This window comes from Falco rusticolus, chromosome 7, assembly GCF_015220075.1.
Source record: "Falco rusticolus isolate bFalRus1 chromosome 7, bFalRus1.pri, whole genome shotgun sequence".
In the NCBI taxonomy this organism is placed as follows: domain Eukaryota; kingdom Metazoa; phylum Chordata; class Aves; order Falconiformes; family Falconidae; genus Falco; species Falco rusticolus.
The window spans coordinates 25,490,358-25,518,352 of record NC_051193.1 but is presented as its reverse complement, the minus strand read 5'-3'; the positions used below and the strand labels follow the sequence as shown (position 1 = coordinate 25,518,352).

At 42.2% G+C, this 27,995-nt stretch overlaps 1 protein-coding gene across 2 annotated transcripts; it reads left to right on the top strand.

Moving 5' to 3' along the window:
• Positions 1-73: 73 nt before the first annotated feature.
• Positions 74-27,493, top strand: MIS18BP1 (MIS18 binding protein 1). Of its 2 annotated transcripts, XM_037396174.1 has the most exons (16): positions 75-685; positions 3,605-3,730; positions 4,941-5,446; positions 7,175-7,251; positions 9,218-9,348; positions 13,829-13,916; positions 14,324-14,484; positions 15,670-15,836; positions 16,790-16,898; positions 18,480-19,308; positions 20,219-20,391; positions 22,862-23,004; positions 25,158-25,321; positions 25,967-26,051; positions 26,690-26,747; positions 26,957-27,493. In XM_037396174.1, exons 1-16 carry the CDS (start codon positions 157-159, stop codon positions 27,052-27,054), a joined length of 3,444 nt encoding a protein of 1,147 aa, XP_037252071.1. In that variant the 5' UTR covers positions 75-156; the 3' UTR covers positions 27,055-27,493. The 2 variants fall into 2 exon arrangements, with proteins under 2 accessions (XP_037252070.1, XP_037252071.1); XM_037396173.1 differs by having other exon boundaries at positions 74-685; positions 26,690-27,053.
• The last annotated feature ends 502 nt before the right edge of the window (positions 27,494-27,995 follow it).

Sequence of the window (27,995 nt, the reverse complement as noted above, 5' to 3'; positions counted from 1 at the left end):
CACCCCCCCACACCCCCCGCCGGTTCCTGCTGCCCGCCCAGGCAGGCAGTGATGGACAGGCCAATCAGGGCGCAGCGGATGCGTTCAAATTCTCTAACAGCTAAGGCGGGTTGCGCTGCGGCCCGGCCGTACCTATGGTAGTGCAGCCGCGCACGTATGGTAGTGCGGCCCACTGAGGGGAGCGGAGCGGGCTGCCGGGTAGGGCTCCCAACGGGACTCCGCGACGAGATGATCGTAACAGCTTCCCGAAGTCCCCCGAGAACCCCTGCCCGTCCCTGGAGAAAGCCGCCGTTCCGGTCGGTGCCCTTCGACAGTATCCCCGTGGGTACGCTGACCCCCCTGAAGGACCTGCTGCAGGTCACGAAGAAGAGCAGCGCTGGAGGGCCGGCGCCCAGCGGCGAGGAGGTGCCGGATTACGGGACCGACCCCGGCTCTGACCTGGAGCGGCAGCTGAAGCGACGGGCGTACGAGTCTCCTGCCTGCGAGTCCCCGGCCAAAATCTTCCAGCGGATGAAGGCCCAGGCGCTGTGGAGGAGGCAGGGCCCGGCGAGCGGCGGCAGCTCTGACGTGATCGTGACTCCCACCCCGCGCCCCGCCAGGCCGAGGCCAGGGCGTGGGGCGCCTGTGCCGGCAGCCCCGCAGGGGTCCGCCGAGGTGCCCTGTGGGCGTGCGCGGCCAGAAACTGGTGAGTTTGGTTGTTTCTCTGAGACACCTGCCTCATATTTAACCTTTGGCTCGGTATGACTTCTGCATTTCGCTCGTGACTCTTCCAGGGTCTAGAAAAAACAACCAATGTGTGTTTGTAGGTGTAAAAAAACATTGGTACCAGGACGGGTTTTCCCCTAGGTGACTGAGATTTTTTTTAAAAAAAAAAAAAATTGGATGGTGTGGGTTTTTTATTTTGTTTTTTTTTTTTTTTTTTTTATGCAAAAACGTCTGTAGCGTATTTGATTTCCCCTTTCTTTACCTTAGAATTCCTTCCGTGGTATTTTCTCTCTCTCTTCTACTCAGTCTGACTTGTAACTTCTCCCTCTGTTGTGTTTGTGGATAGGATTGATCCATTACAACATCTTGAAAACCAGAGAATTAAACTTAATAAGTAAAAAAAAAAAAAAAAATCAAAACAATTACTTTAACTACTCTTTACAGTCAATACACAAAGGGGAAAGGTTCATGGAAGAATTGTTTGCATTTTGAAATCGTTCTGGGGCATTTCACTGGGTACTCTGGTGACTTTTCCAGTGCATCTTCTGAGTAGTTGGCCTAATACGAGTTTGCAAGCGCCGTGCCCCCTACTGTAAAGGTACTGTAGCCGCTACAGTTGAGTATGAATGGGCTTCCTCCTGGTTCATGTGTATCTGTAAAGGTAACAAAAATTTTTAAAGAGGAAGGTGTCCTGCAGTGGTGCCCTGTTATTCTCATGCTATGATCGCCTGCAGCAGGAGACCCACTGAAATATTGGTTTGTTTATCAGAAGGGTCATGCTTCACCGCTACACGTATTCTTCTTCCAAGTACAGTACTTAAGAATCTCCTGTACTAAACTTAAACAGTTTTGGGTGGGGGTTAAGACCTACTTGGTTTGTCTGTGTTCATTTTAACACATAATTGCAGAAAGCTAGGATAACTGCTCAGCCTGTCTTATCTGGCCAGTACCATGGGTAGTATGCTGTTTTCACTGGGGTGAAAAGTTACTGAGTTGTTCTCAGAACTTGCTGTTATGAGGGAGGCATGCCCTCAATCTTATGGTTAAATATGAAAAAAGTCTTCCTAAATCATCATGCTGCAACATAAAACCACTTGTTATTTCTGTTGGATAGAATAAAAGTAAGGTTAAACCATTATTGTAGTGGCTGGGGAAAGCAAAACATGTTACCCCTTTTTGAAAAGGGTAGAGAGGAGCACCCTGGGAACTACCAACCTGCCAGCCTCACCTCTGTGCCTGGGAAGACCAAGGAACAGATCCTCCTAGAAGCTATGTTGAGGCACATGGAGGATGGGGGTTGCTTTCAGCCACACAGCATGACTTCACCAAGGGCAAGTCCTGCCTGACCAATCTAGTGGCCTGTGATGGAGTGGCTACAACAGTGGACAAGGGAAGAGCTATGGGTGTCATCTATCTGGACTTCTGTAAGGCCTTTGATACAGTCCCCCACAAGATCCTTCTCTAAATTGGAGAAATATGGATTTGATGGGTGGACTGCTTGGTAGATATAGAATTGGCTGGATGGTCGCATCCAGAGGGTAGTGGTTGACAACGTAATGTCACTGATCTCCATCCAGACAAGCAGTATCCATCAGGGGTCCATACTGGGACAAGTACTGTATAATATCCTTATCAGGGACAGACAGTGCACCCTCAGCAGTTTTACATACAACACCAAGCTAAGTGGTGCAGTTGACACACCTGAGGGACAGGATGTCGTCCAGAGAGACCTGGACAAGCTTGAAAAGTGGGCCTGGGTGAATGTCATGAGGTTTAACAAGGCCAAGAGCAAGGTCCTGTATGTGAGTCAGTATCAATACAGGCTGGGGGATGAAGGGGTTGAGCAGCCCTGCTGAGAAGGACTTGGTGGGTGGAAAGCTGGATGTGAGCCAGCAGTGTGTACTCACTGCCCAGAAGGCCAACCATATCCTGGGCCGTGAAGTTCTTAAAAAAAGTGTGACCAGAAGGTCGAGAGAGGTGGGTGATTCTTCCTCCTCTAGTGACACCCTGCCTGCAGTACTGTGTCCAGCTCTGGGGTCCTCAGCACAGGAAAGACAGGGACCTCTTGGAGCAGGTCCAGAGGAGACCATGAAAATTATCAGATAGAACACCTCTCTGGTGAAGACAGGCAGAGAGAGTTGGGGTGGTTTGTCCTGGAGGAGAAGGCTCTGGGGAGACCTGACAGCACCTGCCAGTACCTAAAGGAGGTTTGTAAGGAAGATGGGGAGGGACGTTTTAGCAGGGATTGTAGCAATAGGCAAGGGGTAATGGTGTTAAACTAAAAGAGGGTAGATATAGACTAGATATAAGGAAGAAATTTTTCACAAGGGTGGTGAAAATGTTCAAGGTCAGGTTGGATGGGGCTCTGTGCAACCTGGTCTAGTTGAAGATGTTCCTGCTTACGGCAGGGGTGTTGGACTAGATGGCTTTTAAAGGTCCCTTCTGATCCAAACCATCCTATGATTCTCTGAAGTTTTCTTTCTTTTTAACAGGTTCCCAAAAGGTATATTTTTGCTCTTGCATCATCACATCACAAACTGATAAATGGCTTTTGATTGACTATCAAAAGGGGATAGTATTGTTAGACCTTACTATTATGAAACGCACCCAATTTGTAGGCACCTCCAAACTCCTGTTGATCCCTGGGGGTTGGGTTACATCCAGATGTGTATATGCACACCTGCGAGTGTTTCTCACGTGCAGCTGAGCCAACAGAACAGCTGTCTGATGAAAAGGGAAAGGTCATATTGCCCATCTATCTTGGGGAAAGAAAAGAAAACATATTGTTGTATAGTGCAGTTTAGTATCTTATGAAGTATTACCTTCTTTCCACTGCCCCCCACATGAAAACGCTTTTCCTCCCCAAATTCAAACATTTCTTTCTATTATTATTATCCAGAATTACTTTGCACTCAGAATCCTGAGAACCAAACTGTGAAAGCACTACCCTCGGACCCTCTTGTAATGGAAACCCCTCAGAATTTCTTCCTGCGTATGAAATACAAATTGCAGCAGCAGCGAAAAGGTACTTGGTATAGCTCTTTAAAAGCTTCCTTGGCTTCAGGGTTTCAGTTCTTGCTTACAGTCTCTTGTGTGCTTTGGCAGAGTATCATTCTTTCTTTAAAGACTGCATACTGTGGAAAATGGAGGAAGAAACCTGCAAATCTATCTTTTCAAACCTGGAGATGGCATTAGACTTGGTTTAACTGTGGCTTAGGTTTTAGGGCTATAGACTTTTGACCGTGAAACTTGACATTATTAGTCTGTTTGAGTGCACTATCTCCTCTGACGACAAAAGCCATCTACCTTCATGTTCCTGATGTGGTTAAGAGTTCTTTAGAGGCTAAGTGTAACACTTTGCCATTTGAATGTGAAACTTGGTGGAAAAATCCTAAACCTCTTACTTGCTGCCTCTTCCTTCCACCCACCCCCAGCTTTTAGTACATAAAGAGAAAACGTTTGGTTCTGTGAGGAATTCTCATGTATTTGATTGTGGTGGGGTTTTTTTTTCCATATTGTTACTTAATAGCAAACCTTGCATCATTGCATCACAAACTGAGAAATGGCTTTTGATTGACTACCAGAAGGGGATAGTATTGTTAGACCATGCTACTACGAAATGCACCCCATCTGTAGGCACCTCCAAACTCCTATTTGGTATATGCTTTTGTCCTGTAACTGAGTTTTGAAAATGCAGAGGAAGAAAGTGATGCACGTCAAAGTCTTAGTAGTGTTCAACTTCAAAACTGAACTTAATTTATCTGAAAACTCAAACCCAGATGCTTGTAGCTCCCAGCATAGCAGCAGCACAGCTGCAAGTCCAGATCTTGAAGTCTGGGAAGGTGGAAATAGTTGACATTTTGGGTTTTATGAAAACAGGGGTTTTTTTGCTCTAAGAGGATTAATTAAAGAAAAGACAGGAAGAATGGTAAAGATATACTATTAATATATATGCTATGTGTTAGTTTGGTTTTGGGGGAAAGTGGTGTATTGATAAATGTTTAACCGCAGAGGTATTGGTCTGGTGGTGAGGAAAAGGTAGTCTGAACAAATTGAGTGGCTTGCTGTTAATGTTGACAATTTAAATAGGCAGTTTAACTTTCACAGTTGTTTAGTGCTTAATTGATACAACCTCCTTGTATTAAAAATGGAGCTAGCTTGATGAATGTATTTTTTGGTTAGTTCTCAAATATCACTGATTTGTTTGTTATTCTTTTTATCTTTTTAATGGGCAGATCCAATACCTTCCAACGCAGTCAAGCAGAACATTCCTCCTTCCACAACTATGGAAGAGCCTTTAGTAAAATCTGCTTGTGCTGAGCAGCTCAGGAATGATCCTACAAGTAATGTGGCCACTGATGAGGATGATCGGGATAGTTTCCTTGTGGAATTAATGGATGCTGATGAAGAGAGATCTCAAAATACAGTGACTAGTTCTGTATGTTTATACTCCGCCCCTTTTAAAAATGGGTATGAGGTAGGAAAAAAGCACAGAAGTGGAGAAGCAAACCATACTGAACTCCATCAAGCCATAAGAGAGCTGCAGCCAAGTAATAAGCAAGGTGCTGCTGAAGTAGGAAAGATGCTGGAGACTAATTCTCAAAAGCTCTCACAGTGCTTAGGTAATATGAACTCTCCTCTCAAAGTCCACATTCCAAGGAAGCAAAAGCTGAAAGAAGTCTGTGAAGCCTCTTTGGATGAACCTCATACAAATCAAGTTCCTTGCAAAGCAGACAAAGAGGTGAGAGAACTTATATTTTAGGGCAGTTGGTATATTCCTGTGGGTTGCCTGTAGCTCATAGTTGTGATTTTACTTTTTCCTTGTCAAAGTAATGCACACTCAGAAGACAATAAAGTTATGATTTTGGTAGATCTTACTAGTAACGCTTTCCCATTAAAAGAACTTCGTTCTTCCCATACTCCAAGGTAACCATGTTCAGGTGGGGGTTTTTACTGTTTATTGGCATAAAAGATGGCCTTTTGGTTTAGTCTTCACAAGCTGCAGTATGGGCTGAAAGAGTTTTCTAGCTGAAGGAGCCTCCTAATCATCTTTTTGATATGTTAATTGCCCTGTGTTGGTATGATGGACATGAAACAAATCACTGGCCAGTCAGCTCTTGGCTGTCTGCACCAAGCCAAGCAGGAGAGATCCTTCCTAGCTGTAGGCTAGAGGTGGTTCTGAAGTTAACTGAATCTGCACAGTTGATGGTGAGGTGGAAGTCTTGGCTTTCCTACAGAGTTATCTAAGCTGAGTTACATGGGACAGGAATCTGTTCCTACGAGACTAGTCTGCAGACCTTATTTTCAGTTAAATACATGCTTGGAAGTAATTACAACCTTCTGAATATTTCTCAAGGAAATCAGTGTATTTTGAAGTGTGCTGCATGCCTCAGTGATTACCCTAGGAAACGGATGGAAGCATACCTTCCCAAGGTCTGATTTTCCTTTGTTCCCTGGAGAAATCTGTGAGATTGCAGTCCTCTGCAAGTTAATTGTTTTGTTCTCCTTCATTGTTGTCAAGTGTGTTTGTGTTTTCCTGTATTAAAAAGTCACCTTTATGATGAGCTTTGGTTTGGATAAGGAACAGATATCCATTAATACTGAAGGTTTGTAGCAGAGTGAAAGACGCTGAATGAGATGTTGTTACTGGACACTACAGATCTGAGCGTTGGCTATGTGCTGGCTGCCCATGTCAAAGTTAAATCATTGGTAAGATCTTCAGCAAAGTAAAGGCTGATGGTCAGAAGGCTAACATCACTGAAGAAAAGATCTGGAGTTTATTAGCTGAAGTTATGAGGAGAAATGGTGGTAGCTTCAGATGTTAAAAAAAATTGCTTTCTGAGAACCTGTTTTTAAAGCTAAAAAGCATGTTTCTCACACAGTTTTCCAAACTGCAACTCCAGTGCAACTGACTTACTGGCTGTTTAATGCAAAATGAAGGTACTGCAGCTTTCTGTGTGTGTGTGTCAGTAGTCTGACAAGCCATTTATAGACATTTTAATACTGTCTAAATTTTAGCAATAATGTAGCTAATAAATACAACTATTTTTTCATTTTATTTATAAATTCATCAAAAATTATATTTTTATGTCTTCTCAACAGTAATGGATGACAGATGACTAAGTGTAAGAGGTGTGGCATAGTGTTGGTATTTCTTGCGAGGAATTTTTTGGGTTTGCTAGAGATCTCTGCCAATGACTGTCTTCTGAAAGTCAACATTAAATTACTCAAAGTTTCTGTAATTTAAATTCCTGTCTTCACTTGTGTGTTTGACTTCATCTTGATTATGCTTCAACTTTTATCTGTACAATAGTTGTTTTCAGTTTTTGTGGACTGGAGGATGGTGCCTAAATACCTTCTCAGGTTATACAGGAGTTAATTTCTATTTTGCTAATGCTTTAGTTGTGTAGCTTAGCCTAATTTAAAAATGATGTTTTGGTTGGTTGTTTTTGTGGTGTTTTTGTTACAGAAAAACATCTCCCTGACCTGTTGGAGAATTGAAGTGATGGATGGTAACACCGCAATATATGTTAAAGGAAGACGGAAGTAAGACGAAGTTTTCTCATCTAAATGCAGTATAAAATGTGGTGGGCTTTCAGCATCTGAGCTAGAAAGGCTATACCATCGTTGCCAGGCTGAATAGCTGTGGTTTTGAGACTTGTATTCTTGGAATATCTTGGTTGGGAGCAGTTCTGTACACTTCTACTGCTTTACGCCCCAGCCACAGGGAATCTGGCCACTTGCTTGCATCCAAACCCTTGTGACAGTGCTGACAGCTCTTACTGTTTTCTATAAACAGTTACCCATCTCCTGACTAAGCGTGCTGAATCCATTTGCTTCAGAGCCTGCAAAATGGCTCTGCTGGTGCACAAGTGGGTCAGGGACTGCATGGCTGGAGGCTGAGGAATGGTGGGGGAGAAGGAACTGTGGTTGTCCTGGCTTAGGTGACCATAGGAGCTGCACCTTTGTGGAACTTATTTTTAGCCTTTGGTAGGTACAAAGTGATGTTGTAGTTTAAACTTCTTTATCAATGAAGAGATTAATTCACTCCTGTGTGCAAGAGGTAAAGTGCCTACATACAGGAAACTATTTGTTAAAAAATTATTTCAAAGTCCAGTCCTGAGTCAATCAAACTGTTTAAGAGGAATAAAGATAAATGTGTTTATCCAATAGATCCCTCCAACTGGTGCTGAGTAGAGGTCTTACAAATTTCTACTTCACAAAAACTATTTTGTGGCTGCTTTAAGTCAAAATTGGTGTGGACTGCCATCAGCTGTATGTACCTGCCATATAATTTGTGATGGCTCTGTTCCTACAGCTATACAGTGAACCATGGCAGCAGCTGATATACCTAAAAACTGACTGTGGGTTTGTTGGTTGCTTTTGGTCAGATCCTATTCAAATAGCTCTAAAATCAGGAAAATAAGTGTCCAAATAAAGGAGAGATTTGCCTTGCCGTAAAGTTGTGTGAAGACATTGTGAAAATATACCTCTGCAAAATCATTCTGCTCTTTCTGTAGTTACTAACTACCTAACACAGTTACTTACTTACTGAGAGCTCAGAACCTCACTCAACAGCTGTAGCCCTGTGAAAGGAAGTAATTCAGTATGCTTACTGAGAGAGGTAGGGAGGCTAACTATCCGGTGGTAGGATTTGTAAGAGGAATTCTACATGTCTCACAGCTCTGAAAATGTCTGATTCTCTCACTTTGCACCCTTCACTACTAGCAACGCATTCTCTTTTCATATGCATTGGTGTGCATCTGATGCATGTTGCTTACGCAAGGTATATATTTCATCTGCTTTAAAGGCTCTCTGAGTTGACATCTGTTAATTTATTTTTTTTAAAAAGCTGTGTGTCTTCACTGTCTTGGGTTTCAGTCTTTAATATTGTTCTGCAGTTTGATCTATGGGTTACTGTTGTAAAAGTATAGTTAAAAAAAACCCAAACAACCCAAAAAATAACCAACCAAAAAGGTAGATTTTTCTACTTCAATGCTTGGGTCTCTTTTTTTATTTCTCATGGAGAAGCCTCTTAATAATTTCTTAAACTCTAATTTTTGCACATATTAGGCCTCCTTTTTCAGCTGTTCATGTCTTTAAATAGGAAGGCCAGAAGTAAATACAATAATCCTGGTGAAAATATACATTTGACCTGTATAATGGTAGCTTTGTAACTTGCATAATGGTATTGTGGCAGTAATGAGCTGGATGGAGTCCTTTAATCCATTTTGCTTCTGCAGCCTGATGTCAAGCTAATGTTCTGTGACTAACACTTGCAGTGGTTAACATGCTAACTTTGTTTCCTGTCCAAGTATTAGGCAAGGCCAGAAATGGTTCTCTTCCAAGCCAAGAAAAAAAACCCTAGTGCATCCTGCCAGTGTCTGTATCGCTCATGAAATATGTAACACTGCCAGTCTCATAGGGAATATTAATATCCTAGTTTTAATTTCCTTCTTTTATAGAAACAAGTTTTTTATTTCTGTTCTTAATGTTACCTGTCCTTTCTTAGAGGTATGAAAGATCTGTATTGGCATAGTAATGCAATTACAGAACGCATAGCAAGCAACCAAGTTAAAACATCATCTGGCCGTGTCTACTTACTAGAGGGAAATATAGATTCAACTTCAATGAAAAAAAAAGGTAAGATGATTCAATGTAACATTGCAAACGGAGGAGGGCTTTAGACTTATTTGCTTCAGCAGTAGGTTCAATCATGTTTTTGATTACTCTGCTAATTGGGCTTGGTGGGTATTCAGCACATGCTGGAAAATGACTCCAGCATCAGATTTCTAAATACTATCTTGTGCTAATTGTAGCTGGCATTTTTAGAGTGCTGCAGTTAGAGAGAGGGCTTTCAGAGCATGGAGTCAACTAATGGGTATATTCTTTTAAAGAAACTGATTTTTTTTCTAAGATTTGCTTTGTCATTTTGGTCGATGTTTTTGCATTTAAATAGGAATTGTTTATACACTATTGAAATTACTCTGGTGTTCACATTCTATCTGACTTGCTATTCAGTAATTAGTAACTAGTTTTGCAATGCTATGTGGAATTTCTGTTTAGAGACGGTTGAGTTATGGTATCAGTGCTTTAGAATTTAGTAAACTGATCCATCTTTAGGGTCTATGTGATACATTTTACCAAATCCAGCAAAACTTCCTGTTTCAGATTGTTTTGAAGCATGTGGAATTTTAAAGGAAATTTAATTTACACACAAAGTTAAAGTTAGGCTAGGCTTTATTCTATTTTTTTCTTGCTTCACCTGTGTCCTCTGTCATATTCACTAGTAAATGAGCTGCTGTGTTAGTGTTTGCAGACAGATCTAGGAGTGTAAAATTGTCTGTGGCATAGATGGAATAAATGCTTGCCTTAATACAGACATGCCTTGTGCACATGCTCATGCTTGTTTTCAAGGAGCATATATGCACTCTTTGCTTTTTCAGGCTTAGCACAAGGCATCCAAAGATGTGTCTGTGGCTTTCATTTTTTTCTTCTCGTTTACAGTACTGAGGTGCATTCTGATAAATGCCTGATTTGGCTGCTCTCTGACTTGAATTTTGTGGGTTTAGTTCCTTTGCTAAATACTTACTTCTATTTGTATTTTCATATTCTGAGAAGGAAGATTGACAACAGGAGACTTCTGAGCAGAGTGGCTCAAAAGTACTATGGAGGTTTCCTAAGAATTAATGGACTGTGCTAGGTCAGTTCCTCTGACCTTTGCACTTACAGCAAAAAGTCCTTCCTTCTCAGCTTCCCCCTCACCTCCTAGCATATCCCCTGGCACACAAAAAAAACCCTGTTGTAAGGTTGGTGTAGAAAATAGCTTGGAAATACCCTGAACAGATTCAATATTAATATATGAAACAAAAAGACAGGCTAATGTAGGTAGAGAGGAGAAGGAATGCCACATCTGAAGTCTGGCCTGAGTATTTACCTAAACCAGTGGTACTGGCAGCCAGGGACATCTGGGGCTGTCAGCAGTGGCATCATTGGTTTGTGAAGAAAGCTGCACCAGTAAAGAACTACTTGCCTGTGCAAAATATTTGACTGTGTACCATTACTCCAAGTGATTCTTCAAAGCACTGTAACTGTAGTAAGAGCACAGGCTGGACACTTCTGCCTCATTATCAAAAGTGGTTATTAGTGGTCCAGTACTCTGTGTGTGCTACCAAACCCATCCACTGGTCAGTGTTGATGAGACTGCAAAGGACAGTACAGGCTGTTTTAGCTGCAGGCTCTGTCCCTGGAAAGGGGTTTTCTGTGGCCGATGTCCTAGCAGCCCCCCAGCAGGAGTGCTGCAGCAATGTCTTGTGGTGCTCCCTCCATTCCAGCCCAGGGCAGTTGCTGGGCTTTGCCTAGAGCCTTTCCTGATGGTCATGAAATATTTTATCTGGTCCATGTAGAGAATGAACCTGTGTGCTGTAATGAAGTGCTACTCCTAAAGCACTTTAAAGGAGCTGAAGGATGAAATAACTAGCACGTGAGATCTCACAACAAACCTGTCTTGATGCCTGTGGCCTGAAAGATGGTTGATGAAAAGTGGTTTGAGTGCGGGGTTTTGGTGGTTTTTTGGTTTGGTTTGGTTTTTTTTTTAATAAAGTTGTTTTCCTGAGTCCCTTGAAATTAACAAATGTGGTGTTTGCATTCATATGAGGTAAACTAATAGAAACTGTAATAACAAGTGGGATTGGTAGGTGTACAGATAGTAAGGTATGGGAGAAGGCATCTACAGTGCTGCTGTAGATGAAATGCCTTGCAATGGTGTAAGACTTTCTTGATGGGGCCTGTATACTTTGGGCTTTTAGAAAGACGAAGATTTGTAAGGACGCAAAGCAGCTATGCGACAAGGAGGAGAAGGTTCTGTGGGTTTACATAACAATAGAACACGAAAGGAATAAAAAGAATCCCATGCTGCTGTGGACTGTTGAGTGGATTCATAAGTTCGCAGAAAGGAACGTGAGCTGGGAAGCAGCAGCTGCAATCTGACGTTGCTAAGTTGCTCCAGATGGTAGGGGTGAGTGCTGGCCACAAAGCTTGTCATCAGAACTTCAGAATGGGTGTTGAAATGGTGACGTTCAGTCTTGATAAATGTAAAACGCCTGCAGTGGTAGGGGAAAGCGTATTGTTAAATATATCGCACAATGGTTTCATAGTTTGGTTTGGGAGGGACCTTTAAAGATCATCTAGTCCAACCCCCATATGATGGTATATGATGATCTATCATTGTAAGACCCTCAGTTCACTGTAAGAACTGAGGAACAAGGTTTGGGGGTTTTGATAGATGGTTCTGCTAAGAGCTTAATGCTCACTACCAGTTAAACAGCTTGGACGTTGAAAATGAATGGAGCAACAACAACAACAAAAGACTGCCATCAGCTGTAAAACCTGATACATAAACGTCTTGAACACTGAGTACAACTCCACATCTTTCCTTTCCCCTCCCTGCAGAAGCCCCAACAACTTGCTCTCAAAAAGAATACGCAACAAGTAGGAAATATGCGGAGCAGAATGATGTGTTTAAAGTTATGAAAAGGTTTTCACAGGGCAAAGGACAAGCTAAGCTAAGGCTTTTTGGCCTGCAAAACAGGAAACTGGCGAAGGTGGTGTTGGAGAGGTTAATGAAATAACAAAGGGAAGGGAGGTGGTAAATAAAGATTAGTTGTGTGCAGTCTATTGCAATTACAGAAGGAAATAAAAAAATCCTAGTAGAGGGGAAATAAAGTTTTTCATGCAGCATGCATCTCATTTGTGGAAATCCCTGCACAGGATCTTGTAGATGCTGAAGTTCTACACAAGTTCTGTTGGAAACTGAGCCATCTTCTGGAAGACCAATTCCTTTGGGGTTTTTTAATACATAGAAATCAGTCTTGAGTTCAGTTGCAGGTTGGGAGATTGCTTGGAGGGAATATTCCTGTATACTCACCTTGTTTCTATATTCTACTTTGGTCTCTGCTGTTAGTATCCTTTTCCTGGTTGGGACTAGATGGACCATTTGTTGTACACTAAATCAATGAAAGATTATTTTTTTTTCTTTCTCATTTCCCATTATCCTGCAGGAGCTCAGTTATTGGAACTCTGTTGGTGCAGGCTGGTATTAATGGCCTTTCAGCTCCCAAGATTAAGTTTGTGGATGTGATTATTATTTTTTTTTCTTTTGACTCATGTCCTTCTTAAAGGCTTTCCAGTAAAGATACTGGTTCCCAGATCTCAGATAATTTCAGATAAATAGCCTACTACTTAAGCTTGTTTTCTAATCACATTTTGTAGACCCCTTCTTTGGGTAGTTGTAGTAGTTCATGAGTAGTGATCTCATTATCAGAGACAATGCAGCTGGTATTTTACATGTGAGCAGGCAAGCAGTGGCTCGTGGTGTTGTGCTCCTGCACCTGCACAGCTTTCATCTTATCAAGATGGCTACGTGACAGTATCCATGAGTGTGTGTAGCCTTTTGCTCAGAAAGGCTGGAGCTCAAGTGATGCTTTTTTCCTTCTGTGTCGCAGCAAAGGATTACATTATACTTTTGCATCAATATTTGCTTTTAGGGTTGTTTTCCAGTTTCAGAGACAACACTAGAATAATTCTATTTTATCTGTATACCATGAAGAACTTTCCAGGTTGTAACATCATTGCTAGATACTTTGACCACATCTGATCCTGATGTTCTTTGTCTCATAAGCAGTCTGTATGCTCTTCATCAAACAGCTTATCAAAGCACAATAATGGTTTTTTTTTCTAAGTGGAGTTCCTTTGATCTGGCAAGTCCTGAACAGCTTAGACCTAACCGGAGCCTGAAAACTTCAGGCTTTCTGAAGGATAGCTGGTACTCTGCAGAGACACCATGTGCCAGTCCAGCTAGATGAATTGGGAATCCTTGTCCTCCTATTCCGAGAAAGCCAGCATGCTGTTTCCAGATGACGCCTGTAATTAATGACCCCTTGGTTGACTTTTCTATGAAGTACACTGTTCTCTTAAACTGGGGAAACCTGTCTCTCTAGCATTTAAAGATGTTGCGAGCTTCTGAGGTACTTCCAAAACCATGATTGTACTGGATATTATTTCTATCCTTTTTTATTTACAAGTATTGCTCAGCTATTGTTAATGCTGCTTTTGTTTCAAACAGGATTTCCCTACCGTTTCATCAGAAGATTTACATACGGGTTTTCCAAAAACTGGAAGAAATATGTTGAAGAGTTTCTTGAGGAAAGAAGGTGGTAATTCCTTGGAGATTGTTTCGTTGCAGTGTTCTTTTAAGTATTTATTGAGGTTTTGCTTTTTAAGAATACTATACTAGAGGAGTATAGAAGACTGTAGATGTGTGCATGAAGACTGTTCCAGGCAAATACTGGTCACTGCTTTGGAGGGATATCCCTCTACCTCTTTTTACTATACTGGTTTGGTTTTGTTCCACCTATTTACGTAGCCTTAGAGCAAACAGAAGCCAAGGGCTTCACTGTTTTATTGGCTTGCTAAATAATTTAGTGTCTGTGTGAGTACAGCTGCCCTACGCAATTGGGCTTTTGCTGATATGAGAAGACTTCAAGTGTATGTAAGTTAATGTGTTGTTAAAGGACAAGTCTTTTAGATGTTTATTATTTCTTTTCTCAAACTCCATTAGGAAAGAAGGAAAACAAAATACTAGTAAGGATGAAAATGAAGAGAGTTACTCAGACGGGACTGATGTGTTGAAAAATGCAGAAGGCTCAGCAAGAGATGCAGAGAAACCTGAAACTGGAAAGACCACCTATGAAGTATTATCAAGGAATGATGAAAACACTGGTGAGCATTTAATAATACTTTTCTTTGGAAAAAAGTTAGGGTTTTTTTGATAGTTTTTGCTGGGGAAAACAGCTATGTAATATGTCTGGTTTGTATCTTGTAAATTAGGCTGTATGGAAGAGGTAACAAACTAGTTGGGTGAAGTTTTTTGTTTGTGTTCACTTAGACTGCAATGACCAAGATTGTTGACTTGTTTCTTTATTTCTGGTGTGCTGATGTACAAGAGCTACAGCAAATGCTTAGGGGCTGTTCTGAGGGTTAACCCTGGGAAAGAAGCAGGAGTCTATTTTATTCTGTAGAACCTGAAGGCAGTGACTCGTGAGCTGTTTATTCTGACATCAGATGACATAATTTTTTTTCCATCTGTCATTTTGCGTAACGTTTTCTCTTAGTCCTCCTGGGACACCTGTGGGATTTAGTACCTCTATCAAGGTTCCATCCTTGGGACTGTTGCCCTGCAATGCCCACCCCTTCTTTAGCTGGGTTAGTTCTAACTCGCGTCAAGTCCTTGAGTGGGTTTATTTTATGGCATCTTAATATTTTTGCTACAGTTGAGGCACAGAGTGATAACAATTGGGGATGGATGGTGCAAAAATTCATTCGATTGGCTTTGTTCCTAAAGGAAGTGGGGGTAAAGTCATAACCTGTCGGTCCTGGCTTTTCTTTGCCTTGTAATGCAATCCTAGCTTTATTACGGACCATAATAGCTTTTGGTTTTAACTTTGACTTATTTTTACTATCTTGTCCTAGGTTCCAATAGGGGCTTTGGCCAAACTTTAATATTTGTTAATACTGTAATCAGGTTTTCTTGCTAACAATCTAAAAGCTGTTTTATTGTTTTCCCTCATTATAGTTAAGGTTTGTTCTGTCTGACAACTTTTCTTTATCATGTTACTTCCCTATATGACTTCCACAGTATTTATAACATTCTAAACAAAGTAAAAATATAATTTCACAACAGTGAATTTTATAATTTGTAAAGATTATTACTTCAGTCATGCTAAGGTATGTTTATTTCTAACCTGAGCCTTTAAAAAGAACAATATGACATTGTAGCGAGTTTTATATTTTCCATGTAGTCGGTGCAAATGAGCTGGCTTGCTCTTATGCTTGTGAAGTCTACAAAACTGAATTTTCTGTACAGTATTTGGGACAAAGTTATATTTCTTGTGGTTTTTCTTGTAGATGCAACACCAAAGCACAGTTCTATATCGAATTACTCAAATGGACTTCACACTCGTAGTGGCCGCCTTATTAAACGACCATTTAGTTTCTGGTGTGGGCAACGTGCATTTGTTGATCGGAACCTAAATGTTACTATAGAAGAAGGTGGAACAGATTATTTGAGCATGGTAAGATCCCTTTGCATACTGTTACTTAAATGTGTTTTAAATTATAGCAAAGTTTGCTAGGTGTCTAATAGAAAGAGTCCACCTCTTCTAAGTACCCGAAGAGGCAGGAAATCTTGAAAACATCATAAAAACATGTTAAAACAGAACCAGCAGTCTTAATCTCTGTATTACTAGCTAGTTGATGCATGTAAAATGGGGATAATGGGGAATTACTTGTGGAAAAATAGGTGGTATTTTTAAAGATAAATATATCAAATGGGAAGGTGCACACAGGTACTGGTTTGGGTCACAGAGGTTCCCAGGTAAAACGTGCTGTAATACTGTAACGAAGTCCCTGCTGCAGGGCAGTCACACAAGGGATGTCAGCGCTGCAGGTAAGGTTTTCTGTTAATCTGTTCTGTTCTGGATTCTTTCCTTCCTGTGTAGGGTTTCCCATTCAGTAGGACCAGATACTTCCTCATTTATTGTGTCCTGATCTGTCAAGGTCACCCCAGTTTTGCTGTTCTTATTATGACACTTTAAGCAGCTCTGATAATATAATGGGCAAATTGAAGCAGCTTTCTCTGTGGTAGCTGTGAGCATTTATTTATTTATTTTTTAGTCTGTCCACAGTTAGTCAGCCTTATGGAATGGGGGGAGTACTAACACTAGTCACCATCTGCAGCAGTGAAGGTGTATGTCCAGTTTACCACCAACTCAAGCTGTTCTAGGTCTCAAGATTTTAATTTGCGTTTTACAACATCTAAATTTGAAGGGAGCCTAGTTAAGTTGCTTTGCTTGCATGCATTTGTATAAACACCTGTGTTTATCAAATAGTATTTAGTAGATACTGGTCAGCGTAGGTGATTTTTGTATCTACCAACCCTGTAAATATTTGGCTTTCAGAGCTGGCGTCAGTAGACTTGATATGTAATCTTCTGCTGATGTTTAGATTAAATTGTTTTATTTTGCAGGTGTTTGCTAATGGAAAATCCTCGGAAAAGTCCATTTCCTTCTCTAAAACAAATAAAAGGAAGGAAGTAATGAAGACAGCAGAAAAAACCGCAAAAAGCCAAAGTAAAGGTAAAAATAAATAAATTTATTTAAACCCGTGAAATTGAGTTGAGTGCTGGAGCAGCATGGTGATGTCCTGTTCATTCAAATAAGTTATTTAAATCTTAATGGTCAATTGCTGCTTCTATGAAGAATTATCAGAGTAGCATTAATGTCCAGTTTTACAGCTCCGAATATAAAACTGTGTTTGTAACTCACTTTTATGTACATAATAGGAACATGCAGAGTTCTTTCTGGAAACTGAAATGAAAGGATTATGATGTTGTTGTTGTTGTTGTTCCTGTTCCTGTACTTTGGATGTCTCAACATAGCTATTGCATGCGACTTGAGAGAGCCTGAAGAGAAGCAGAGTTCACCAGTGCAGTGAACTGTTGGTCTGGCTTTACTTTTTAAGCTGGATGAATTAAAATAAATGCCTATTTAGGAAAAAAAATATTAAGTGTTTTAAAACCTTTATTTTTAATAAAATTTGGGAAATAACAGAATGCTAAAAACCAATATAAAATAAAAGCAGAAGTTTCTCTTCTAAAGCGACCATAGTGTTTCCTGCAGAAAAGCTATTCACAGCACAAGTAAAGCTTTGGGGACATTGGTGTTTGCTCAGTTTCAGTCATAGCATTTTAGCAACATTTCCTGTTTACTATATTATTCTCTGCCTGCTTAATACTTTCACGTTCCCTACTGTAGCCTTGATAATTCTTTTGGTTGTCTGGAGGCAGTCTGCCATGCAAGTGAACTGGGCAGCAACAGGATGTCTCCCGTACACGAGGAGTCTGCCCCACTGCTGGCTGTGCTCCCTCCGAGCAGGTGGACTGTTGCTCAGAACGAATTCGATGCCTGTAACTGGTTTCATGCTGTGTTCTTTGTAAGAGTTGTGTGTAAATGGATTTCCTCTGCTTCTCTGCAGAGGAATGGCCTGCCTGCTGGGACACGTCTGCATCATGTAGCCTCTTGCTCCTGAAGAATTTAATTCCAAATACATAGGAGTGTGTGAAGGCAGAAGGCCTTGACTTAATCCTTCTGAGATGCATATATGGGAAAGGAGCTGTAGCAATCTCGGGAAGCTTCACTAGGTGCTGGTTTTACTCAGTCATGTTTGGTAAAGTTACGGGCATCCCTTAAAAGCAGAAGTTAGTTTATAGTATCAATCAGGTAGATCTTTTGAAATGGGTTGCAGATTACCTGTGCTACATGCCTCTTAAATGAGGAAGGGAGGGGCAGCACAGAGCTTGATGTAGTGTTTCCTAGGTTCACCAATATCGCTCCCAAGTGACGCTTTGCTGTGTTTTGGAGGGAAGCAGTGTTTTAATTTAATTTTATATTCCAACATGACCATTCAACAGAATATCTCCTTGTCCTGAAGAACTCTACTGTTCTGTTAATGTGGGGAGAGGCTTCTGCACAACATGGGGAGCTGAATGCTGGAGGTGCTGCTTGTCTCTTCCTACAGACTATAGAACAGATATAAGTTCACATATCTTAATGACAGTGGGCTGCATTGCATCCTGCAGCAGGCTAGTCTTTGCTTGTCTGAGAACACAGTAATTTACGTTACAATGTGCAATATTATAGTGACATCATGTCTTTCAGGGAAAAACAATGAAAAAGGAGTAAGTTCCAAAAGAGAAACCAGGTCCACTGGATGTAAGGAGGCCAGGAGGCACTTGTTTTCAGATGATGAAGAAAGTGATCATGCAGTCAGTAGTGCAGCATGTGAAGGAGAGCTTATTGTTAGGTTGACTCCCTTAAGCACCAAAGTACTAAAACCTAATTGTAAAAGCAGAAGCCCAGAAAGGACAAAGGAAAAGAGAGAAGCACAGTATGGAGAATTGACTGTGTGTCAGCAGGCTGAGAAGTACTCAGCCAAACAACTTCAAGATAGGCATTTAACAAAAGAATTGTCAATTAGAGATGATGAAGAGGAATGCAGTGAAGATATCCCACTGTCTATCAAAAGGAAAACTAAACCTCCTCTTAATAAAGAGACTCAAAATTCTAAATCTTCCTCTAACTGTGAAAGGTCACAGGATGATGCAAACAAGGTGTTGTGTGAACAAAGGACAGTAAGGCAAAGTACACCCCAATCCACTGGTGGTTCCGATTTCCTTGAACGAAAAACATCTTCTGGTGAGTCTGATGCTTCCCTCATGCCTAGTAAGGCAATGAGAACAAAAAGGAAAACCAACCCTCCAAAGTATTTCTCTGAATTTGAGCCCGAAAGCAGCAAGGAGGAATTTCACATAAAACAAAAGAATTCAAAAGTATCTGATAAAACCTCAAGATGTCAAGTTTCTAATACTGCCAAGACTTCAGCAGCAAAGTCAAGAAAATCCAAGAGGGAAGAGGTGCAGAAATCCCAAGAACTTTTTCCAAGGGCAACTGATGGTTGGTCTGAAAAGGAGTTACAGAAGCTGTACAGGCAAGTGGTTTCCCTCTCTTCATGGGGCAAAGTTTCCCTGGGACACTGGGAGGCATAATATGTGGAGGGTTCGAATGGTCTGGATTTGGATTTTTCAGATTCAATCTCTTTCACGTTATTTTAAATCTAGAACTTTACATTTTAATTCCCTCTTAAAAAAGAAATTTTCTTAACAAACTGGAAAACAGTGACATAAAGGAGACAACTGAGTATTTTCTAAAATAACTGCAGATGCATGAACCTATAGCAGCCTGTTATCAGTGTAAAATCAGAGGAACACAAATAGTAGGCAAAATTTTGCAGATCTACTCTTCTACCTGTTTTTCAAAAACACATATTTAATCTTGTTAAGTGATAAACATTCCCATTAGTAAAATTTAAAAAACAAGAGTAGGTATATAATAAAATAAAAGTATTCATATTTATGATTTAGACAGTAAGTCAGAGGAAGCATATTCTATCTCCTCATGGAATAAAATGGTAAATGTGACATGCTTATGTATTTAAGTTTTGTAAAGGGGAGATTATTAGTTAAACATTATTGCACTTAAATACGTCATCCAATTACTTAAATTACTGGGCAGTGTTTTATACATACATTAAGAAATAAAATGACCATGTTTGGAGAATTTTTTTCTTTCAGATTAGAAACCAGAAAAGGTGTGCGCTCGTGTCTCAGTGGGGTCTGCTGCAAATAAGAAAGAAATCTGTCTTGTAAAGTCTGGCTTAAACTGTTCAAATAGATTTGCACATCTTAATGAATCTGGAAAAGACACCAGAGACAAGTCTCTCTACATACGATGCACAGTGGCCTTTCGAGGAAGGGCAGTTGGTCTCTGGGTATTTTACTTGGCAGTGCTGCGTGGATTATTGTGAGTGGCGAAGGCTGTGACTTTGTTCCCCTTTGCAGGGCCGTCGCTTCATTTCCCAAGCACAAGAAGGGCTTCTGGGTGGACGTAGCCATGGCGGTGGGGTCTCGCTCTGCTGAAGAATGCCATCAAAAGTACATAGAAGAGCAACAGGAGAAAGTTTCCAAAAAGCATGCCAAGACCACCACCGCTTCAGGAAAATCAGAAGAGAAAGGTAGTGATATCTTGTTTCTGGGTATTTTGTTGTCTTTTAAATTTTAAATTCAGTCTGTTTTATATTGAGAGGTACAGACATAAACACATCAAGATCTGATAGTGAAGAACATCATCTTCTATAGTTAATGGTTTGTTGCAGACCTTGGAGGATGTCGCTAACAACTGAAGTAACAAGAAGCAAAATAGTATATTTAGTTTTCTAGTTTTTGGCATGATGGGAAGACTTAAACTGGCCTTGCCACCTAAGGGAAAATTGCTATTTATATCTTAAGAGACTCTTGGGGGGCCTAGTAGATAATCCAGAGCTGTCTATCCAAAAAGGATTTGGGGTACATAGATGCAGTAAAGGCAATGTAGAGTAAGAACAGCAGAGTTACGTTCTCTGGTGTCTGGCACTGACATGCCTGTTGCTGTTTTCTGTCCAGCTCTGAAGTCAGTAGTTCATGTGTGCAGAGAACAAATATGCTCTGAAGTAAAAAGTGCAAGATGCTCAGTCCAGTTACTTAACACAGAGAAAGTTACAATGGCTTAATAAGTGTTTAGGTAAGGAAAGCCATTTGATAGCAACTCCTGTAGCTGACAAAGAGATGCCGTCACAGAGCTGAGGACTTGTTAATGATGCCGTCATTGGAAGCTGAGGCTTTAAGTGTTACCCAGGTGATGTTTCTCAGTGGTTAAAGCTGTGCATCAGTCTCCATATACTGAAAGCATTAAAATGATTTTTTTCTGTCCAAATGAAATGACCCAGGTTACTCGGAGTTACTGGACTTCACACGGGAGTGCTTGGTTCCACTTCTGTAACCTCTGCAACAAAGACCAGACCAGATGATCTCAGTAGGCTTCCCTGCCCTTGGAGTTGGGGAAACTTATTTTGTGCAGACTTGAAAAAGCAGCAGACTGAGGGTTCAAGTGCAGGACAATGCACTTTCTTACTTGAATGTTTCTTTGAAATGAGTGTTGCAGTTACAGAATTTGTGTGAGAATCTACTGGGTGTTAGTTTTTTAATGAATCGAATGGGATAGGGGTGGTATTGTGTTCTCGAGCATTTTGGAGCATAGAGAGAAACAGTCTTATTTTGACTTCTGTTACGGCATCAAAATCCTGTGCACTCCTGTGGTTATGGAAGTTTTTTTCTAATGTTGCTGTTCATTTCTGCACTGCTGACTTCCTACAGAGAATTTTTCCTGTTTCACCGTGGTGTTTGACACTTTCAGACTGCAGCTTAGTAGAAGACGCAGTTGTTTTGTTTAGTGAGCATTTGTAAAGCGTCAGTCTGCCACAGTGGTTTTAAGGTTTTTTGCTCTGAGGAAAGCAATATCTGGGAGCTCTCGGAGTTACTTGGGCCTTTTGAATAGATCTAGAATAGTGGGTAGAATTAAATTAGATATTAGGAAGAAATTCCTGACTGAGGGCAGCGAGGCACTGGCCCAGGCTGCCCAGAGCAGCTGTGGGTGCCCCATCCCTGGCAGTGCTCAAGGCCAGGCTGGACGGGGCTGGGAGCAGCCTGGGCGGGGGGGAGGGTGGTGGTGGTGGTGTCCCATGGCAGGAGGGGGTGGGACTGGGTGGTCTTTAAGGTCTCTTTCCACCCAGACAGTTCTGTGATTCTATGAATTCTAACAAAATCTAAAATGACTGTAGCAAAGTGAAGGACTAAATGCAATCCTGCATAATACTAAGCAAGGATATTTCTTGGCAGTTAGGAGCTGTTCTTTGGCTTTCTCACAGAAAGTAAGTGCATCCTGTTAACAACGAATCTTAGCACAGAGACAAAAATACTTTATTCTTCTGAAAATCTGTGGATTGTAGATTAATTTTCTTCTTCACTTGACTGCCTGTGTAAGCAGTTATCTTAGTTTTTGTTTGAAGATGGGGATACTGGAAAGGTGTTCTCCTAAATTTGACCAGAAAGTAACTTGTAACGGAAAACAGAGGATAGGAATACATACGCCAGTGGATGTGACAATGTCTTTTCTTTCCTTCAAGTAGGTTTAATGGCTTGTTGTTTAGGTGCGGTAATTGGATGAAGGTTTGTAAGGAGACGACTGTATACGCTAAAGTCTCAGATGAGCATTCCATAAACCTCATGTCAAGAACGCTGGATTGGTCTCTGTGCAGCAGAGCCTTTGTCTGAGCACTTGATGCCTCTTGGCATGGGCGATAAATCTCAGTGTCTTTTGTCTCTGAAATGCAGGTGCATGGATAATTCTGTTAAAATTGTAATAAAATAGCTGATGTGTGACACTTGCAATGGCTACATAAGGTTGTAGAGTAAGGTTCCAATTAAGATGTAGTAGAGAAAACTTTATTTAAAGCATAAATTGTGTAAGAACTCAAAGGATCACAAAGCTATAAGATGTTTCCACAAAGGACAAACTGGACTCTCACTAGCTTTGGTTGTAGTTGGAGAATTTTAAAACCATGCTACATAACTTATGTCTTAGAACTATTAATATTGTGATTCATGTAGGTAAGAAAGAGCCGGTTATGATAACTGCCAAAGAGGGGACCTTTCGAAGAAAGCAGCAGATGCGAGATTTCCTGGACCGTTTGCCAAAGGACAACCATGATGATATTTTCACTGCGACACCCTTTCAGAACAGAAGAGTCAAGGTAAATCTGGGAAAACAGTGTGTGTATGTGTATGCTTCTCTGGTTGGTTTTTCCAAGGGTGTGTTACATGTTTGCTGGTTCAGTTCCACCAATAAAATCTTGTGGATTTGGGGGCAGAGGCTTATTTCCTTGATTTGTTGTTGCAATACTTGGAATGCCAGCAGTGAGAACGTGTGGAACATGACTTCTTCAGGCAAGCGTTGCTGCTAAATGGATGTGCAAAAGCAGTCTGTGGTAGGGGTGTGCTTTCTGTGAAGTTTGGATGCTGTGAAGCATTGGTTGTGCAGTGATGTCTGTCCTGGGGATGACCGTTGGATCCCCATGCCATGGAACCAGGTGCTTTCTGAGGTCGTGCTGATATTTGACAGGTTTTTCTTTCTTTCCTCTCACACATCTCACAGTTAAAACCACTTCTCTCGATGCTGTCTGTGGGTCGGTTTCTCTTTGGGAGTTCTCTTACCCTCTTGCCCTTGCCTGTTGTTTATGTACTCCCCCCATCTGCTGCCTATTCGGGTGGAAGAGCTGCCCCCTTTTCTTGGTCAGGCTTGTTTTCAGCAGCCAAATCGGGAGTGCCCTCCCGGCCTGCTCCACGTGCAGCCCCCAGAGACCCCCACACCCAGCAGGTGCAGCACCAGAGCTGGAGGGATTACCGTACCTGCAGCAAACCTCCGCTTCGCTGTGGCGAAGCGCAGTTATGCATTCCAGATGTTAGTTAACTCTGTTTTCATTTGTAAACAGAAAGCCACTCATTTGTCAAGAGAATGATTTTTTTAATTAGTCTTATTTTTTCCATTCTAGAGAATTTTTGAAGTATATTTCGTAATGCATCTTTTTCCTGTTACCTGACCAAGCTAGCTCTGCCTGTTAAAACTAGTGCCTCAGTTCCAGCGGGGACTCCCAACAGCACCTGCATGGCTTTTGACACGTGTTCTTCTGTGAGTTTTCTTTTTAGCAACAGTGCATTTCTTATTCTGGCACCATCCATAAGTAGAGTAAGGCCATTGCTTGTCGGAAAGCTGAAATTTAAGCAGTGTGAATTTCATTGCTTTCTATAAACTGCCATGTGCTGTGGAGAGAGCCCTGCGACTAGTGTAAGCGAATTGGCTATGGAGGAACAGATGCATCCATGTCCAAGACACTGTGTTTTTGCAGAGGGATTCTCCAGGACACTTCTTTTTTTGGTAGAATACAATTTCAGCCAGTGGTTCAAAAGGGTTCCATTTTTTTCTTTTTTTCTTTTTCTCTTTTTTTCTTCCCCCTCTTTTTTTTCCAAACTCATTTGGCCTAGTTTGTGTGGTACAAAAGAAACAAACCTCCTTCTGCAGTATATGGGGAGAGGTATACTGTGTACCTCCAGAGAGAAATTCTCTGTATTTAGGAGTCATGAGTGAGCTCCCCTTCCATGAACAAGCCCAGCCCCTCCTTGACCCCATGCAGACTCTTCCCATCTGCAATTTTTCGTGCTAAGTTCCAGAGCTGAATTGTTTGCTGTGTGAAGAAGCAATGATCTTTTATTTGTCCTCCTCTCCTCCTGGGGAGGAGACAGCAAACAACTGTCCTGGTCCCTGTTCACCCCTGATGCCAGTTATAGCTATCCTCTGCTTTTGATCATCTGTTGTGCTCCTCTTTGAATCCTTCCAGTTCTCCTCTCTCTTCAAACTGGAAGGACCAGAAGTTCACCAAGTAATCCTGAAATCCTCCTCCTGACTAGTAATGGTCAGCTTTGAGCTTTTAATTTTCATGAGAGGTTATTCTTTGACTGTGTAGTAGCAGCCAAAAAGGGCCAGCAAAATGCTGGGCATCAGCAGGAGGAGTATTAAGAGCAAGACTGAGGCATCATTTGGTTGCGATGTTGAGTCCTCGCATGCCTGAGTTCTGTGTATGGTGCACATGGCTGGTTTCTGCATCTCAAGAGGGACATAGTGGAGTCAAAAAAAGCAGCTGAAGTGAGCAAGGGGATGGAGCGACTGCCTGTTGAGGAGAGGCTAGAGAGTCTGAGACTCCTCTGGGGAAGAGGGACACAGTCAAGGCTCACAGAGCTATAAAGAGGCTGTGTCCTGTTGCTGCTCTGAGACAGATCCACAAGAAGCCTTTTCAGCAGACTTTTGTTAAGAAGGAGACAGGTCATTGACTGCTCTGATATGGCTTTGTAGTTGCCAATGTTCCAGGGAAGCCAAGATGATGATGATGACGATGATGATGATGATGACTTTGAGCTTACAGACAACCCGGTAACACCTTCCTCAGCTCTCTTACCTATGGTGAAAACCCCTCAGTGTGAGCATATCAGCCCTGGTATGCTGGCACCCATCAACAGGTACAAACTCTTACTGCTGTCCCTCTGCTAACCGTTTCCTTTCTCATTGTTGCCAAGATTGTGTTTTGTCTTCTGAGGAAGATCACTCTTGCAACTGGGACACCAGTTCACTTCTCGACCTAGAGCATGCGTAGTAAATCCTGCAGCCCTCGAGGGATTTGTGTAGTAAAAGCTCTTTCCTTGGACAGTGCGTGCTGTTTGAACAGCTCGGCTAACTGTGGGCGACAAAACCAATACCAATCGCATGTCCTTTTGCTCCCAGAGAAGGTAGCGACTTGGCTTCAGTAGAGGTTTCTCTGCTCGTTTTGAGTCTTAACCTGGTAATGCGATTGCTTCAGGCTTTACTGAAGCTGGAATCATCTTGAAACTTGCAGAGTAAGTGGTGTTTTATCTAACGGAGAAGAAATGAACTTCATCTGGGAAGATGATGAAGCTTTGTCTGATGCTTGCATTAAGAGTTCTAGCATGTGATCTGGTGTTGTACTCCCAAAGCTGCTGTTACATTTAATTGACCAAGAACTGTTTTTAACGGCTGTGCTAGTTTTCTTTCTGAATTAGAGCTGTATGTACAGTGCCTTCAACTGTATCCAGTGGGGTCTGTAGGCAGCATGCTGGTGACACTAACTTGCTTGATTACATCTGCAGGAAGGATTATGACAGGCACGTGTTCAGAATGCAGAAGAACACATGGGGCAGAAGAGGCACCTGGGACAAAATAAAGAAGTCATCGGTAATGCTGATTTCCTTTATACGTTGCCTAGTTACACCTTAATGACGCAAAGTTTTGCAAAGGAGCAGGGAGAAGAATCCCAGGATCACAGACTGGTGTGTATATTCAGGATGGAAAGCAGGAACACCACCCCCCCCACTTCCTCCCAGACTGCTGGGGTTTGTATCTACTTCTCTGGGAGAAAAGTTCTTTTTGTTAGAAAAGAGCAGTTATTGTCAGTATTAAGTATGTTGCTTTTTTTTCAGGATTTGTAACTGCTTTTGAATTCTGTGATATTTAGGTACATTGTTTCTGTTATATTCTTCTGTACAATGGGCAAGGAAACTAATTCTCACCTTGTATCAGTCCCTGAATTTATGCATTTATTTGTTTATTCAGTATCCTGGGTTTTGTAATTCTTCTGGCTTTTTCATGAAAAGCTGAGATCCCGGCAGCAGAAGAATGGCTGGTGCCTCTAGTTTAGTGAAAGCATTTGTGGTGGTTAAACAGTTTAAATTTTTAGTGAAAATGTAGCATAGCGATAGGGCAGCTTAATTTGGGTGCAGTACTGAGCCGGTGCCAGTCCCGCCTAGCTGTTTCAGCACCCTGGGCTGGTGCTGGGGCAGCTGTTGGAACGGAGCCTTTTTGTCCTTTCTCAGGCCAGGGGTGTGCTTGGCACACCGGCTTCACGCAGAACCAAGTTCAGTTTTGAGAAAGGTAAGTACTTCTTGTTTCTCCTCCTTCATTTCAGGCTCCTTCGCTTACTTTCCCATCCGTGCTGGCTTGTTGGGTGTCCCCACCCTGTGTGTTTAACAGCTTTTCTTCCATCCGTTTTCTCATAAGCATCTTTACTTGTTGGACTTGCTGTAACTGCTTTTCAAGCTTGGGCACACACACTAACAATCCTGTTTGTTTTTTTATTGCAGAAGCAAAAGAGACCTTGCTGGTAGGGAAGCTCTTTGAGGCTGAGGCAGCAGAGTCATCAGCTGAAAAAGAGGATGATTCCTATTTTTTTGTTCAATGAACTCTGTGGGTTTTATTAGTTCAACGCTTAATGTGCCTCTCAGGTGGAGCCAGAGGGGTCTGGCTGCCCTTCTGAGATGGTATTCCTATGAAAATATGTTTGGGAAAACTTAATGTGTGGTGGTTGTACTGATTTTAACACCATGCTCACCTTGCAGCTCCTTCAGCAGCGTGTGCCACTGTGTGTGTGTACACAATGGTGATTTCACGCTCAGGTGCCTCCTTTCTGCCCCCCCATTTCTCCTGGGGGAGTGAGAATTGTACCCAGGTACCTGTCGCGGGTGAGCAGTGGTTCATTTTAAGTTAAAACACCTTTTTGTACTATGGCTGTACAGCAGGTTTGTAATGGTTCAGTGTAATAATTTGGAATTGCTTTTTAGTTTACTGAGAGTTTGAATTTTTACATTTTCTTAATGTAATAAAAAGGCCTTGTCCTCTCAGATGGATGGGACTCTGGGGGGGGGGAAGCAGCGTTCACAAGCCGCCCGGCAGCCCCGTTTGTCTTGCTGGCCCGGCCTGCAGGTTTCGGTCCTCTTTCGGTGTTAGATGGGTGCGTGTGGTGGGTGGGTGGGTGCCGGGAGCCTGGGGCCCGCTGCTCCCTGCCCTTCTGCTCGGGCCTCTTCGGGAACGTGCGCCGGGGGAGGGAGGAATAAGCCCCAGCTGCTGGCGGCAGCACCCTGCAGGAGGGCTGCACCCACGGGAGCGGGAGGCGGTGGGCACAGGCGGGGGCCCGGGGGCAGGAGGTGGCAGCTGGGCGGCCCCCTGAGAGCAGCGAACTTGCTTCCCGCCGTCAGCCTGCTGCAGCCCTAGCACCCCTTCAGTGCTGTGGGCAAGGAGAGTAAGGAACAGCAGGGGCTGGGGGCAGCTCTGCGGAGAAGGGCCTGGGAGGGTGGGGGGGCAGCAATGCGGCCGGGGGCATTGGGAGCAGCATGGCCAGCAGGT